The following is a 12827-nucleotide window of genomic DNA, read 5'->3' as shown; positions in this document are numbered from 1 at the left end:
TGGCACCTGGTGACAATGTGATGGGCACCTGGGTTCTGGCCTGCTGCAAAATACTCCTTACTAACCACTTTGGAAGCTCTGCGGCCTGGGGCAGAGGGCTCTCCTACCAACTGTGTCCTCTGTACAAGGAGGAAAGCATCCTAGGAGAGGATAAGACAACTTTTATCCAACAGGGGCTAGTAAGGGGCAGACACAGTTGGTCTGTGACAGACCCGGGCCATGTGGGTCCAGGACAGAGGGACAGGCAGTGCAAATGGCCTGGCAAAAGGCTGGAAAACGTCCAGCTGCTTGTGCACATCCAGGCACAGGGCTTGCAGGCAGCACTGGGCCACAGGGGGCTATGTTTGCCCCAAGCCCAACACAGTGCCAGTGCAGGTACTGTGGCACACCTCCTCTCCCCAGCACTGCCACTATTGGCAGTAGCATCCTCCCGAGCTACTGCTCTGTGGGGCAGCCCTGTGCTTGCCCTGTTTGTAGGCAGCCTCCAGCCCTTCTGCCAAGTGTGCTTCCCAGAGGAGGCTGCAGGTGCCCAGCAGAGAGAGCTGCACACCACTTACCACCCTGCCCTGCACACCCACCCATGGGCAGCTGCCTCTACCCACAGCTCAGAGCAGGCAGAGGGACACACAGCCCCTCTTTCTGTAGGAGGATCTATCTATTTTGGTAAACAACTAAGCCAAGCAAAGGCAGTAGGGAAAATCCACATTGCTGTCCCTGCAGCCAGCTCTGGGATGTTTGGCAGTGCACTGAGACAGAGAGGCACAGGAAAAAAATGTCTTGTAAGAATGACATTAGCAGCAAATTGCATGCACCCCTGAATATATCCAGGTGTGAGCAAGGGCCTACCTGGGCAGCACAAGGGATGCAGAGATTGTTGTCACATGCAGCAGGAAAGCATGTGGCACACTGTGAGAGGCTGGCAGGAGAGGTTCTGTTGTAGTTTTCTCCTTGTAAGGGGGCAGGTGCATGTAAATCCCTAGGAAACAAGGGCTTGGCTTTCTCTCCTGCCTGGGCCAGGGCCTTGTGAGGTGGCAGAGCTCTGACCTCGAGGCACAGAGCTGACAGGAGGCAGGAGTGCTTAGGGCTGAACTCTGCTCTGCAGGGAACTGCACTGCCCGGCCACAGGAAGGACAGGGCCCCTCTGCCCCCCCAACCCAGCACAACACGTACAAGCGAGGCAGTGGCGGTTTTATTTCAAAGTAGAACAAAGGTATCTTTTATTCTTTCCAGAGATTTGACATTCAGGTTTGCCATGAGCGTGTCTGTGCTCAGACTGGCTGGTTGTGTGCATTTACCCAGAGCACATCTATACAGGGAAAACCAAAAGCAGGAGACTGTTTCATAACCTGGCTGAGCCTCACCTCTGGTAAAGAAACCCTGTTACCCAGCCAAACAGCATGATGGCGTGGTCCCTTGCACAGCACGTGTTGCTGAGCAAACAGGCTCTATAGAAAAAATCTAAAAACAAAACATACTTTCAGACATTCCACATCAACTTTTCCCCTAATTCTGCTGGGAAGGAGTTTTGGCTCAAAGTGTATGCACTCTCCTCTCCCTCCATACCTCTCCCCTCCACATGGTCACTAAAGCAGAGCTACAGCGCGTCGAGGATGTTGTCGATTTTGGTGACCAGGTCCTGGCGCTTGTTGGAATGCATCTTCTCGTTCTCGATGTATGTGTCCTTCTTGAGCTTGCCCGCCACCAGCCGCTCGGCCTCCACTGACGACTTCAGGACGAGCTCCTTCACCTGGCCATCGAGCTTCTGAATCTCACTCACCTGACAGGGTGAGAAACAAGGGCAGTATTAGAGGAGACAAAAAACCATCCCTACAGTGAATCTGGAATAGAAGAGGTGGTAAAACAAGGAGCAAAAGATGAAGTCAGTGCTAAGTGGAAACATCTCTGATCCCTGAATATTGCCTCCCGAGCCATCACCTCTCCCTGCCATCACATTACGAGGAATCATTAATGCGTAGCTAAGCAGTGGAGAGAAAGGTGCTCAGAAGACCCGGGAGCTATATTGGCAAGAGACTGTTAAAAAAGAGTATTTAATGTCAGATTTTAAAGGCTTCAAACTAAATTGCAACTCTGACAGCTGGAAGATGTCCCTACAGTTAATGTTCGTGGTGTGTGAGTCTGCCATAACAGAGCTACTCTCTGAGCTAATAACAGATTAATTGAGGTGGCTGCTGATTAAATGGACCTTAGAGACTAAAGTGTCCTTCACTTGGGGTTAAGTGGCTGTTCCAGGTAAGTGTTGAAATATAGTGGAGGACAGAAAGGATAGTGGGTGTGTACTCACTGTGCCATGGCTTTTAACATGGTACAGTGAAATACTCCAAGGAGCATCATGTTACCAAAATCGTGTCAGCACCAAATTCAAATGTGCAAGAAAGTAAGAGATGAGGGAGAAGATTTTGGTTTGACTGGTGTCAGTAGTGAAGTCAGAACTGATATTGTGTTGATAGTTTCCATTTTTGCCTGCGTCACTGCCATGAGCTCAATGAGAAGCATCAGGATTGTTACAAAAGCATTAATGTGTAGTCATGCAGCTGGTTCATGGCCTACTTAAGAAACAGCACAAGCAGCTGTTTACCAGCAACACTTACAGGCCTGCATAACTGAGATTACTGCAAAAGTAACACTTTTCACACTCCTTGGCAGGGATCAAGCCATTTTCAGATAAAAAAAAAAACCAGAATGCCTGCAGAAACTAAACCCCAAATTAAAACTCATGTAAAATACTTGACAGAGACAAGAATAGGAGAGCTGACAAAATAAATTCGAATTTCTTACTTTATCACATAAGTCAGAGCCTTCTGTCTTCAGTTTAGACTGCAGAGAGGCTATTTCATTTGTCAGGGCCTTGTGCTCCATCTCCAAAGACTTTTTGCCACTGTTCAGAGTGGAGATGTCCCTTGATTGCTTGTATTTATTCACTGCTTCATCAAAGTGACGGTACAGCCCAAGCCTCTTGTTCACCAGAGTAAGCACCTGCTCTGTGATGCAGGCAACCTTCATCCGAGCTTCAGCAGCTGGATCCTGCAAGAGGACAGGAAGGAAGATCAAAGCAGTCATATCTCTGACCTGCATCAAGCCATGCCTGCAATCTGCCACAGGACTATTACAGAAACTGTTCCCTTTGCAATTAAGTCAGTTGACAGTAATTAAGTGAATGGTACAAATTCAGCACTCAGCCCAGCCCAACAAATAGCTTAACAAATAATGAAAACACTGCAGAAGGAGAACTGCAGACATCCTGCTTCTCAAGGAGATTCCTTTTCATCCAGAAGGCAAAACAGTGATCAGCCTTAGGACATCAGTTCAAACCCTGCTGGAGTACTAATGTTCAGGTTCCATAAAAACAGGGCTCCATTTAAGCATCTAATAAAACATCTGACTGGTGGGAACATTCAGTGAGAATTAATGGTATGAAAGACCTCCACCCACCAGCTGAGGAAGCTACTAATGCTCCCACAGGGCTCTTCATCATACAGACCTTAGTGATGGAGAAATCCAGTCTCACGTAGACAATCACAGTGAAGAACAAGATGTAAAAGGCTCCAACCACCAAGAGAGGCTCCTGCAGCATCAGGATTTTGTTGAAGGTGTAGTGGACCTACAAGAGAAGTTCCAAGCACTGAGCAGTGACCGATGTTATTACGGGACGTAACTCCTCTCCTCAGGGAGCAGCAGAGCCAGACGTCCAGTCCAGCAAGTGTTTATTTCAGGAATCTAAGTGTTTTGTCCATGCCGCTGAATTTTTAGAAGGAACAACACTCACCACAATGTCCTGGATGTGCTGCTCCACCAGGTTGCTCTTGTGTGCCACAATAACAGGACGTCCAAAAGTGTCCAGGTATGTGTAGTGCAGCTCGTCCGAAGCACGATTGATTTCGTAGGGGCTGTCCACGTGGATATTCCTGTGGACAAAACCAGACAGTCCCATATGACTCTACACTGTTTGAGATGATGCAACCTAGGACTTGTCTGGCCAGCCGTGGCCTCTAGCACAAGTTCAAGTAGGCAGTTTCAGCAATGCTCTAAAAGGAAGCAAAGCTGTGTTCCAAGGTCTCCTCCACATGCACAGTCATGGTTTTGATTCACTGTCCTCAGGCCATTAGAGTGGGCTGGAAAATTGCCACCAACACAGCACTGTCTGCAGTAACAACCCAGGAGTAATGACACTTACTTGGCGCCTTCTGGCAGGACGATCTTGACAGTCAGAGAGTCTGTAACTTGCTCATCAAACACATGGTCAACAAACCTCATCTTCAGGGCATACTGATCACCTAAGAGTGCAGACCAGAGGGTAGTTACAGATCCTCAGAGAACAAGGGACAGCCCTGAAGCTCAGCTCCCAACAGAGGTGGGAGCAGAGTTCGGATGGATGAATTGTGCAGCAGGGGGCACTAGCTCACCCAGGTATATTTTAACCAGATGTCTACAAAAACCTGAAGGAAGCACAAAAAAGCTGGATTTGCATATTCTAGAAATAATAGCTAGCAACTGCTGTTGCTAAGGTGCAGCATACCGCAGCTTTCAATTCTTTATTGTACAGAAACCACCTTTAAACACAGAGCAGAAGGTTTCCTATTCCCTGCCCCTTGCCACTCACCAAGATTGTAGAGGTATTCGTAGCTTGGCAGGTTGTAGCCAATGATATAATGGGTTTTCCAGCCCCCAAAAAGCGGGAATCGGGGACGGATCTCCATCTCCACAGAGTCATCCAGGACAAGGAGGTGGCTGGTGGAGATGTTCCCAATTTCATCTCTGTAATAGACATCCTGAGCAGCAGCTGGGAGAATGGTCTGTACAGAGAGAAGCAACAGTCAGTGCATCGGACAGGAGTTATTTCCAGTGAAATTGGCAAAACCAGTATTGGCTGTTAAGCCTTGAGAAACTGTGCTCCCTCGTGAGACATGACAAAATGGCCATTCAGTTGCATTGAGTGGTAAAACTGTGCTATTATAAGCAATCACAGAAGCGGCTCCCAGCACTAAAATCACTTGGCCTGCCAAATGAATGTGCTCTCTCCAGCCCAGTTTCAAACATCTCAGACAGCAAGGGATCTCATGCCCACCAGGACAGCAATTCCCTTTTCACTCCAGCCTGCTGCCCTAGCTCACTGGACTTGCTGGCTTTACACTCAGCAAAATGAGATTTCTGTTTGGCTGCACCACCTTAGAGAATTACAACAATCAATCCTGGAGGGTTCAAGCAGAGAGAAATGTTTTGGCTCAGATGAAAACACAATACTTTTCACATCTGGCTAGCAGAGCCACAGCTTTAACTCTTGTTGAGAGCTCTGTGAGCAAGGAATGAATGGCTGAGTTTCCAATTAATACTGTTCAACACGATGAGGATATGTCAGAGAAGGCAACGCTGAAAATAAGAGGGTGGGAATAGAATGAATGGCCCTTGCAAAGCAGGAAATCAAAAGCAGAGCTGTCAGTACAAGGATAAGGAGTTTAGAGGGTCCCTGAGATTGGAGGGGTGGAAGTGTGGAGAAACACTACATGCCCTGGTACGTGCAGTCTGTGTGGCCAACAGATGCAATAAAACATATTACCTCCTAACGCTGCCTCCAAAAGCTATTCCTATCTAGCATGAGCCTTCTCTGAATATAGATCAGAGCTTTAATATCCCTTATGACTGGGGTATGGCTACCAAAGAAAAGGCAAAGGATAACTATTTTTTTTTTCCTCTGGGGATGTAAAAAGGGGGAAGCCACAGTTAAAAAAAATACAGGTTGAAAATGTCAACCTTAAAAGACTTGACAGAAGAGATCCCACTGTCTGGCTGTCTCTGGTAGTCATATCTGGAGAAAGGCCCTTTCAGCACTGCTCCTGTGTGCTTTAAATCAACCGTCTCTTCAACCGCAATGTTGCCCCAGTGGGACACCTCGATGACTCGTGTCATGCTGGTGATGGTCAGGAAGGGACTGTTATTTTCATAGTGCACCTTCAGAGTGTCCTAACAAGGGAAAAAACAAGATAAACTATTAGACCTGAAGGAAGAAGCAAGGTCCCCTCACAATTATCCACTCCATGTGCCACAGAGAACCCTCCATGGCAGATGCTGCAGAGATGACTCTGACTGCACAGGAAGGTCTGAGACACCCAGCCCAGTTCACACTGGGTACCTGGGGGTACTCACAGGTTACAACCTGCACATTTGGCTGTGTTATAAAGGTGAGGGGGGCCAGAGATGCAGTGTTCTCCACTGCTGACACACCCCTGCCAGAGCCACTTAGATACCAGCTTGGTTTGTTCTGTGGACACCAGGCAGCAGTCAGCAATCCCATTTGTATAGGAGCACCTTGCTGGAGCATGTGTTCCTGGCCTACATGTGGTCTAACTCAGGCTTCACCTGCAATTCTTACACAAAGGCCTCTGCTTCCCTCCCTCCAGCCTCTCAGACACATCTCCCACATCTGGAAGATGCTCTATGCAGAGCCACAACCCCTTTCTACAGACATTTACCTGGCTGTATGGAGGAATGTCCTTGAAGGGGCCATACTCAATCATGTCCTCAGTGCGGGAAGGGTTTCCCAGCTTGGTGTAACTCTCCACGTTCCTAGAGGCCAGTTTGACCCGAGTCGTTTGGGTCTTGGTGAAGTAGGGTGAGTAGAAATAGTGATTTCCTTCAAAGACCACAAACTGCTTCTCACTTTGGGTGATGTGGGTGGGGTAGGGCTGCAGGACGTGTGTGAAAACCATTTCAACAGAGACACGGATCTTGGCTCCCGGTGCCAAAGGAGATGGCAGCTTCACAGAAAAGAATTTTCCACTGGAAGGGAGAAGAACAGGTAAGTCATGTGAGATCTCCCCTGAGAGAGCATTCCCTGTGGAAGGGAGCCCATGTATCACGTGTATCATGTGTGATTTGGGCCAGTATTTTACTTGCTCCTCCAAGATGTACAGGTGTCTTGTCCCAGCACATGTGATTACTCTGGACTGGGGAGGCAGCACAGGGTGAACTGTGTCCAGGCACAGAGACAGTCTTTGCTTCACAAAAGCACCTGGCTCCCATTTTGGAAGCGGAATGAATGGTGACACATTCCCTCCCTGATCCTGCATTTATAAAGCATGCTTCATTTATAAAGCACGCTTTTATTTTTTCGTTCTTCTCCAGATGACAGGAATTATCTGAATCAAAGGAAGCATGTGTATGTGTCCAGAAGACAATTCACAAACATCTTCAGCACCTGTTCCCACAAAGTCTATTCATTCTCAGTTTTTTGCCCACAGGATCTAAAATTAAGGAATGGCCAGAAAATTAGCAAGGTTTTGGACTGAAGTTCTACAGAATGGATTTAGACTTCACCAAATCCATAAGGATCAGACTTCATGTCAATCCTGGTAGCCCAAGAGCGGGATCACATGAGGCATCCAGGCACATCAGAAACTATGGTCCACCTTGGCAACTTTACTCCACAGCTACTGCCCTCTTGAAACCCAGCTGCACTGTGCTTTTGAGCCACTTTACAGGCAGTCTTTACCTCTCAGCTCTCACAGCTCAGAAACCACCTCACTGCCCAGTCTTGCAGCATCTGCACAATATTCCAAGCTTGGCAGCGCAGATCCTCATACCAACAGTAGCATCCTCTCTCCCTGTAGCGGGCAACAGCCTGTGCTGGGCCGTAGGACACTGCGATGCTCCCCACAGGGCAGACTGAGTGGTGCTCTGGGCACACAGCCACAGAGCACTTAAACTCCCTGTAATCACCACTGCCAACCCTCTGAGAGCTCAAAAGGGACCAAAGGGTAGGAGTATGACCACAGCTATAATCTTTCACCTGGTGTCCCTTAATAAAGGGCCAGGGTATTACTCAAGGCACTGAGTACAAGAGACTAAGCACAGCTGAGCCCCCACAAAGGCAGCTGAGTTGCATTTGAGAGAGATTCACTTCCTCATAGGGTGCTCCCCTAACTAGCAGCCGTGTATGACTGTGCTGGGCTCAGTGCAGAGATTTAAAATCTCTAAAACCTCATGTGTTATCTCCCAAGGAAAGAGCACCAGCAGGAGCGGAGTGAGTTCTACTGGGGCCTCCTGAGCTGCAGGAATTGGGTTTGGCTGCTTGTGTGAACCATGCTCCCCGCCTCTGTAACACCCCAGGATGCAGCCTGAGCACAGAATGGACCTTTTCAGGAAGAAAGACTCTAGGATCTCTAGGTATGTGGAACAGGGGTGGTATTTCTGCTTCACCATGGGGACAATTATGAAACCCTCATGCACAATCTAAGTACTGACCTTTAAAGGTGATACTCACCTTTTGCCCTTAACTTTAGTCTCTCTCACTTCCAAGGTGTTCTCCTCCTCTTCCTCACCCTTTACCTGCTCCAAAATAGACTGATCAGTGTGCTGCTGTTTAAAAGATTTAATATGTCCAGGGCAAACTCTGTACAGTCCCTCTATGGAGTTTTTAGGGGTGATGCCCTCCAGAAAGTATAAGCTGAATATATAACTAATTTATTAAGACAATTTAACGAAAAGCCCTTTCACAACGGTTTCATGAATACAAACTGCAGTGTGGTCAGTGAGCAAAAACAGATACTAGAGGTTTCTGGTAATTCTCATTCCTCTCAGCCTGGTTCCCAAGCCTGCACAGTCACCGTAACTTGGGCAAATGAGAATACTGGTCAAATGCTGTTGTGATTTCTCTTGTGTCTGGGGAACGAGCAGGGCACGGGAATGCGGCTTGACCAGTAGAGTTATACTACAGACTTCTGTATAGAGATATACTGTATATACTGCAGATCACTGTATATACCTCTATATGGTATACAGAGACATACACTCTGGGATTAGGAGAGCCCTGCTGCTCGTGGGTAAGCACTGGGCCCCCCTGGAGATGCCGGCCCTGCTCGTGCCGTGCTGGCGCGACCCTCGCACCGCCGTGACGGCTCTGATCGCCCTCCCCCTCGCCCCCCGCCACAGCCACCCTCGCCTTCCCCCCGCGGTGTGCGGGATCCGGGAGCGGCGCTGCGGGATCCGGGAGCGGCGCTGCGGGGCCCGGCAGTGCCGACGTGTCCCTGCGGGCGCGGGGCCGGGCAGCGCCCGCGGCCCCACCGCGGCCCCCCGGGAGCGGCGCTCGGCCCCCGCTCGCCGCGCTCACCTGCACGCCCAGGTGGGCCAGGCGGGGCTCCAGCCCGGGCTCCAGCGCCAGCAGGAAGGAGGAGGCGGCCGCGCCGCCCGCCGCGTTGGCGAGGCTGAGCTCGGCCGAGACCTTGGCCAGGTGCGTGCTGAGGTCCAGCGAGCGCCGCGCCTCCTCCAGCAGCAGCTCGGCGCCGGTCCCGGCGGCCGCCAGGCAGAGGAGCAGGAGGCGGCACAGCAGCCCCGCCATGGCCGGCACACCGCGGGGAGGGCACAAGATGGCGGCGCCCGCGCTGTACGGGCAGGGCACAAGATGGCGGCGCCCAGTGAGAGGAGGAGGCTCGCGATGGCGGCGCCCAGCGGCGCTTGAGGCCCGTCCCCCCTCCCCGCCTTCTGCGGTGCCTAAGGAGAAGAGCTGGGCGCGCTCCTGCAGAGCCCCGGGCATGGCTCTGGCTTTTCGCAGTCCCGGAGCATCCCGGCACCCAGGCTCCGGCGGCGAGCTCAGCGGTTCCCGCGGTACGCTGGGCCCGTACCCCTAATGAGCCCGCAGGCCTCGGGGCTGGTCGGAGCAAAAAACAACGATAAAAAATAATCTGAGGTGCTCAGGACTTCCACGTGCTCCTCAGCCACCTCTCCAGCCACGGCCCGAAGCAACTCAGTTAACTGTCTCCCCATCTTTGGCAGCAGCCAGTTCCTGACAGGGCTCCTGCAGCAGCATCTTCAAGGGGCCAAAGGTGTAAATCCTGGTAGAAGCGCTCGGCATGGGATGGCACAGAGGGGCTGTCAGGATGGGTGGCACTGGGATGGGGTTTGATGCTTTTATTACCCTGAGCCTCAAACTGGGATAGGTTGTCTCTCTGGCTTGGCACACGGGTTGCTACTGCTCTGGCTGGTGAGGTTTAACACAAGTGGATTTTAAGCTGAGCCCAAATCCTCTGCTAAAAAGTACTGATAATTGACAGCTAGATGATGCCAGAGTAGAAGTGCTGCAGGCAACAAAAGGCATGGTAACCAGCCCTGAACTGACTTAAAGAACAGCTGGAGAAAGGAAAATGTTAGTGGTTTAACACATGACCAGGGAAGAGGTGATTGACACTTTATTCCCAAACATCTAAAGCAGATAAAAGCGAGGAACGGATGTCGTCTGCCATGATTGCCGGAGCAGGGCTTTTGCCTCTGAGCCCTGTGGGACAACAGACCTTTCATGTTTGCATAATGTGATCCAGGAGTCGACCTTTCTTTGAGATCCTAATATGAGTCACAGAGCAAATTCTCTGATTTGGCCTGAGATTGCCAAGTATCGGAAGGGGATTTCCTAGATTATGTGCTTGGATCTGGAGTCAAATAGCCCCTTGGCAAAGGCTAAGTAAAATGGAGTGTCTCCTGGTGTGATATGTTCAAAACAGTGTAATTTCTTAACTGGCCTTCCCTTTCTCCCCTCAACACCCTCCCCCCCCCCCATTCCTATCGTGGAAATTTTCTTGGCAAATGACTTCCATTTCCTTTTGATTTATTTAGGCACCAGCCCTGTGAATTTGGCAGCTGGCCTGGTACAAGCAGGTAGTTTTGTCACTGTGTTTTGGGTGACAGCAGTGCTATCTTCCAGCAGCACAGCAGGACATGGCTGCATGGGTGGGTGTCCACCTCCTCAGCTAGGGAAGTGTTCCAGGTCCCTCTGCTCTCCAGGAAAAGCCTGTTTATCTTGGCCCTCTTCTCCAAAGAGCCAGGCTTTGGGGCCCCAGAACTGAGTAGGCATGTTCAGGGGGAAACAACTGGGAAACATGAGGGGCTGAGTGAAACAGCCACCTCTAATTTAAGGCTCGCCAGCAGTGCAGCATCTGGGTACTCCCTCCAGTTGTCCAGCTTGGGTTTTCTGTGGAAAGTTCCTCTGCTAGGAACAGCTGTCACTGTCCTTCCTTCCGTGTGTCACAGGGAATAAATGAACTCCAGTTGGCCTCTTTAATAACACATGCAGCTCAAGCTTTTATTTCTCTCTTTCCCTCAGGGCAATTTCTCCTGGCAAACAGAGGGAAAGAAATAAATGCACATGTCCCTTGTGTCTGGAGATAATTGGGCTTCATTTATCACATCCTGGGCCAGAGGTTGCTCTCCTATGGGTTCATCCCAGAGGTTGGATTTGAGCCTGCTGGCGAATGCAAGTTTCAGCATCTGACCCATCTCAGACCCCAGCGAGCTCTGAACCAGGCTGTTGTACGCTAACCCTGTGTTTGGATCCTTTTCTTATTGTGATAATTGAGTCATGCTGAGCCTGCACAGCATCTGCTTCAAGACTTCAGCCCTACCACATAGGCTAAAATTATCTTTAGGTTGAAAAGCTGCTGCCTTTGGGCTTTTTCAAGGCTGAGCTTGGCTCTGCAGGCCCGTCTCGCCGCTGCCTTGTGAGCGGTGCCAGGCTGTTCATGCATGGGTTCATTCACAGCTGCCTGTGGCCCCTGGCTGGGTGTGCTGGTGGTGGTGGCTGGGACAGCTTGGGGACACTTTGCAGGGTGTGTTTGAGCAGGGACAGGCTGCTTCTGCAGGCAAGGAGCACTGTGGGACCCTCTGCTTCCTAATTGTCCCAGGCTGCAGTGTCTGTGTGCAGATCTGGCCACCCAGGCCTGCTGCCAAGCAACAGCAAGAGCCAGGAGCCCAGAGACGCTTATTTTTCTCTCTTTATGTGTTGTTTTTTTTTTTTTAATTCCCTCATTGTGAGGAATGTCCCCCCCAGCAGTACTGTCCCAGAGAGCTGTGGGTCAGGAAGCATCATGAGAGAGGTTACCAGACCCTGCTGCCATCCAGTGTAATTCCCCAGCTCCCGGTGTGCTGTGGAGAGAGCGTGTCACCCTCAGGGCCAGCGAGCAGTGGGAGGGGAACAGCCACAGTGAAGCCAGTGCCAGCCCAGCTGTCTGCCAGGGCTGAGGCACGAGAGTGGTCTAACAAATGCCTCTGTCAGGATCAGCCACGGACAGAACTGCACCCCAGGAAAAACCCTACGCTCCTCTGTTTTTACAGGTCTGATGCCAAACTCAGAGCTGTGTCATCTGTCAGAGCAATTTGTTCTCAGGGAGGGAAGGAGAAGTTGTTTTCCAGCAGAAGCGGGTTGGCTGTGGCCACAGGAGCACACTGAAGCCTGTAGCAGCAGGGAACAGGATTTATCCTGGTGTGATCCTCACACCAGCAGGAAGTTTGCATCAGGAATATGCAGGGACCATGAGGTAATTGTGTTGCTCTCAGAGAACCCCAAGTCAGGGGCAGGAGATATTAAACAGGCCTGTGGATGTGTAGCAGAAGTCATCCTGGCAACATCTTGCAGATTTTAACACAAATCTCTCAGTGATCCTGGAAAACACACAAGCACGTGGCTCTCAGTCCTAATGACTGAGAAAAAACCTGCCTGTTTCAGATTCTGTTGGTGTTTCACTGTTTAACCCTGTCCGTGTGAAATCGAACAGCCTTCTGGTTGCCAGTGGGAAGCAGAGGGCACTTCTCTGTATTCAGTCCCAAGCGAGGTGTTGTAGTTGCCAGCCATGAGAGCACAGAGAGAACACGGCAGAGTTTGCTTAGCCTTGCTAAGGCACTTGAAAAGCAGCTGGGGAAAGAGAGAAAAAACAGTCTTCCAGTTTCATTATTTTTACAACCTCATTTTTTAGCTAGTCAGCATAACTCACACTGAGCCTCTGCCAAGCAAAACACAGTTATTCTTGTTTGGGGTTTGCCTGTGATTTCCA

General features: G+C 50.4%; 1 protein-coding gene across 2 annotated transcripts; it reads right to left on the bottom strand.

Moving 5' to 3' along the window:
* Nucleotides 1-1167: 1167 nt before the first annotated feature.
* RPN1 (ribophorin I) lies at nt 1168-9376 on the bottom strand. Of its 2 annotated transcripts, XM_027729147.2 has the most exons (11): nt 9122-9376; nt 8276-8340; nt 6486-6792; nt 5767-5976; nt 4619-4811; nt 4193-4292; nt 3785-3923; nt 3500-3619; nt 2797-3042; nt 1564-1777; nt 1168-1458 (listed from the first exon to the last, which is right to left on the bottom strand). In XM_027729147.2, the coding sequence occupies exons 1-10, from the start codon at nt 9347-9349 to the stop codon at nt 1595-1597; spliced, it is 1791 nt and encodes a 596-aa protein (XP_027584948.1). In that variant the 5' UTR covers nt 9350-9376; the 3' UTR covers nt 1168-1458; nt 1564-1594. The 2 variants fall into 2 exon arrangements, with proteins under 2 accessions (XP_027584948.1, XP_027584941.1); XM_027729140.2 differs by having other exon boundaries at nt 1170-1777; nt 9122-9375.
* Between the last annotated feature and the right edge of the window lie 3451 nt (nt 9377-12827).

Source organism: Pipra filicauda, unplaced genomic scaffold, assembly GCF_003945595.2.
Source record: "Pipra filicauda isolate LSUMZ 115617 unplaced genomic scaffold, ASM394559v2 scaffold165_size2600900_pilon, whole genome shotgun sequence".
NCBI lineage: Eukaryota > Metazoa > Chordata > Aves > Passeriformes > Pipridae > Pipra > Pipra filicauda.
The sequence above is the reverse complement of the archived record's forward strand: the minus strand, read 5'-3'. Positions and strand labels throughout refer to the sequence as shown.

What these genes read in the sequence shown, in the direction of transcription:
- RPN1 (XM_027729147.2), bottom strand. Translation starts at nt 9,349, where the DNA reads ATGGCGGGGCTGCTGTGCCGCCTCCTGCTCCTCTGCCTGGCGGCCGCC. An exon ending in ACATTCCTCCATACAGCCAG is followed by an intron (nt 5,977 to 6,485) that starts GTAAATGTCTGT and finishes TTCCCTTGTTAG; the next exon opens with GACACTCTGAAGGTGCACTA. An exon ending in CGAATACCTCTACAATCTTG is followed by an intron (nt 4,293 to 4,618) that starts GTGAGTGGCAAG and finishes CTGCACTCTTAG; the next exon opens with GTGATCAGTATGCCCTGAAG.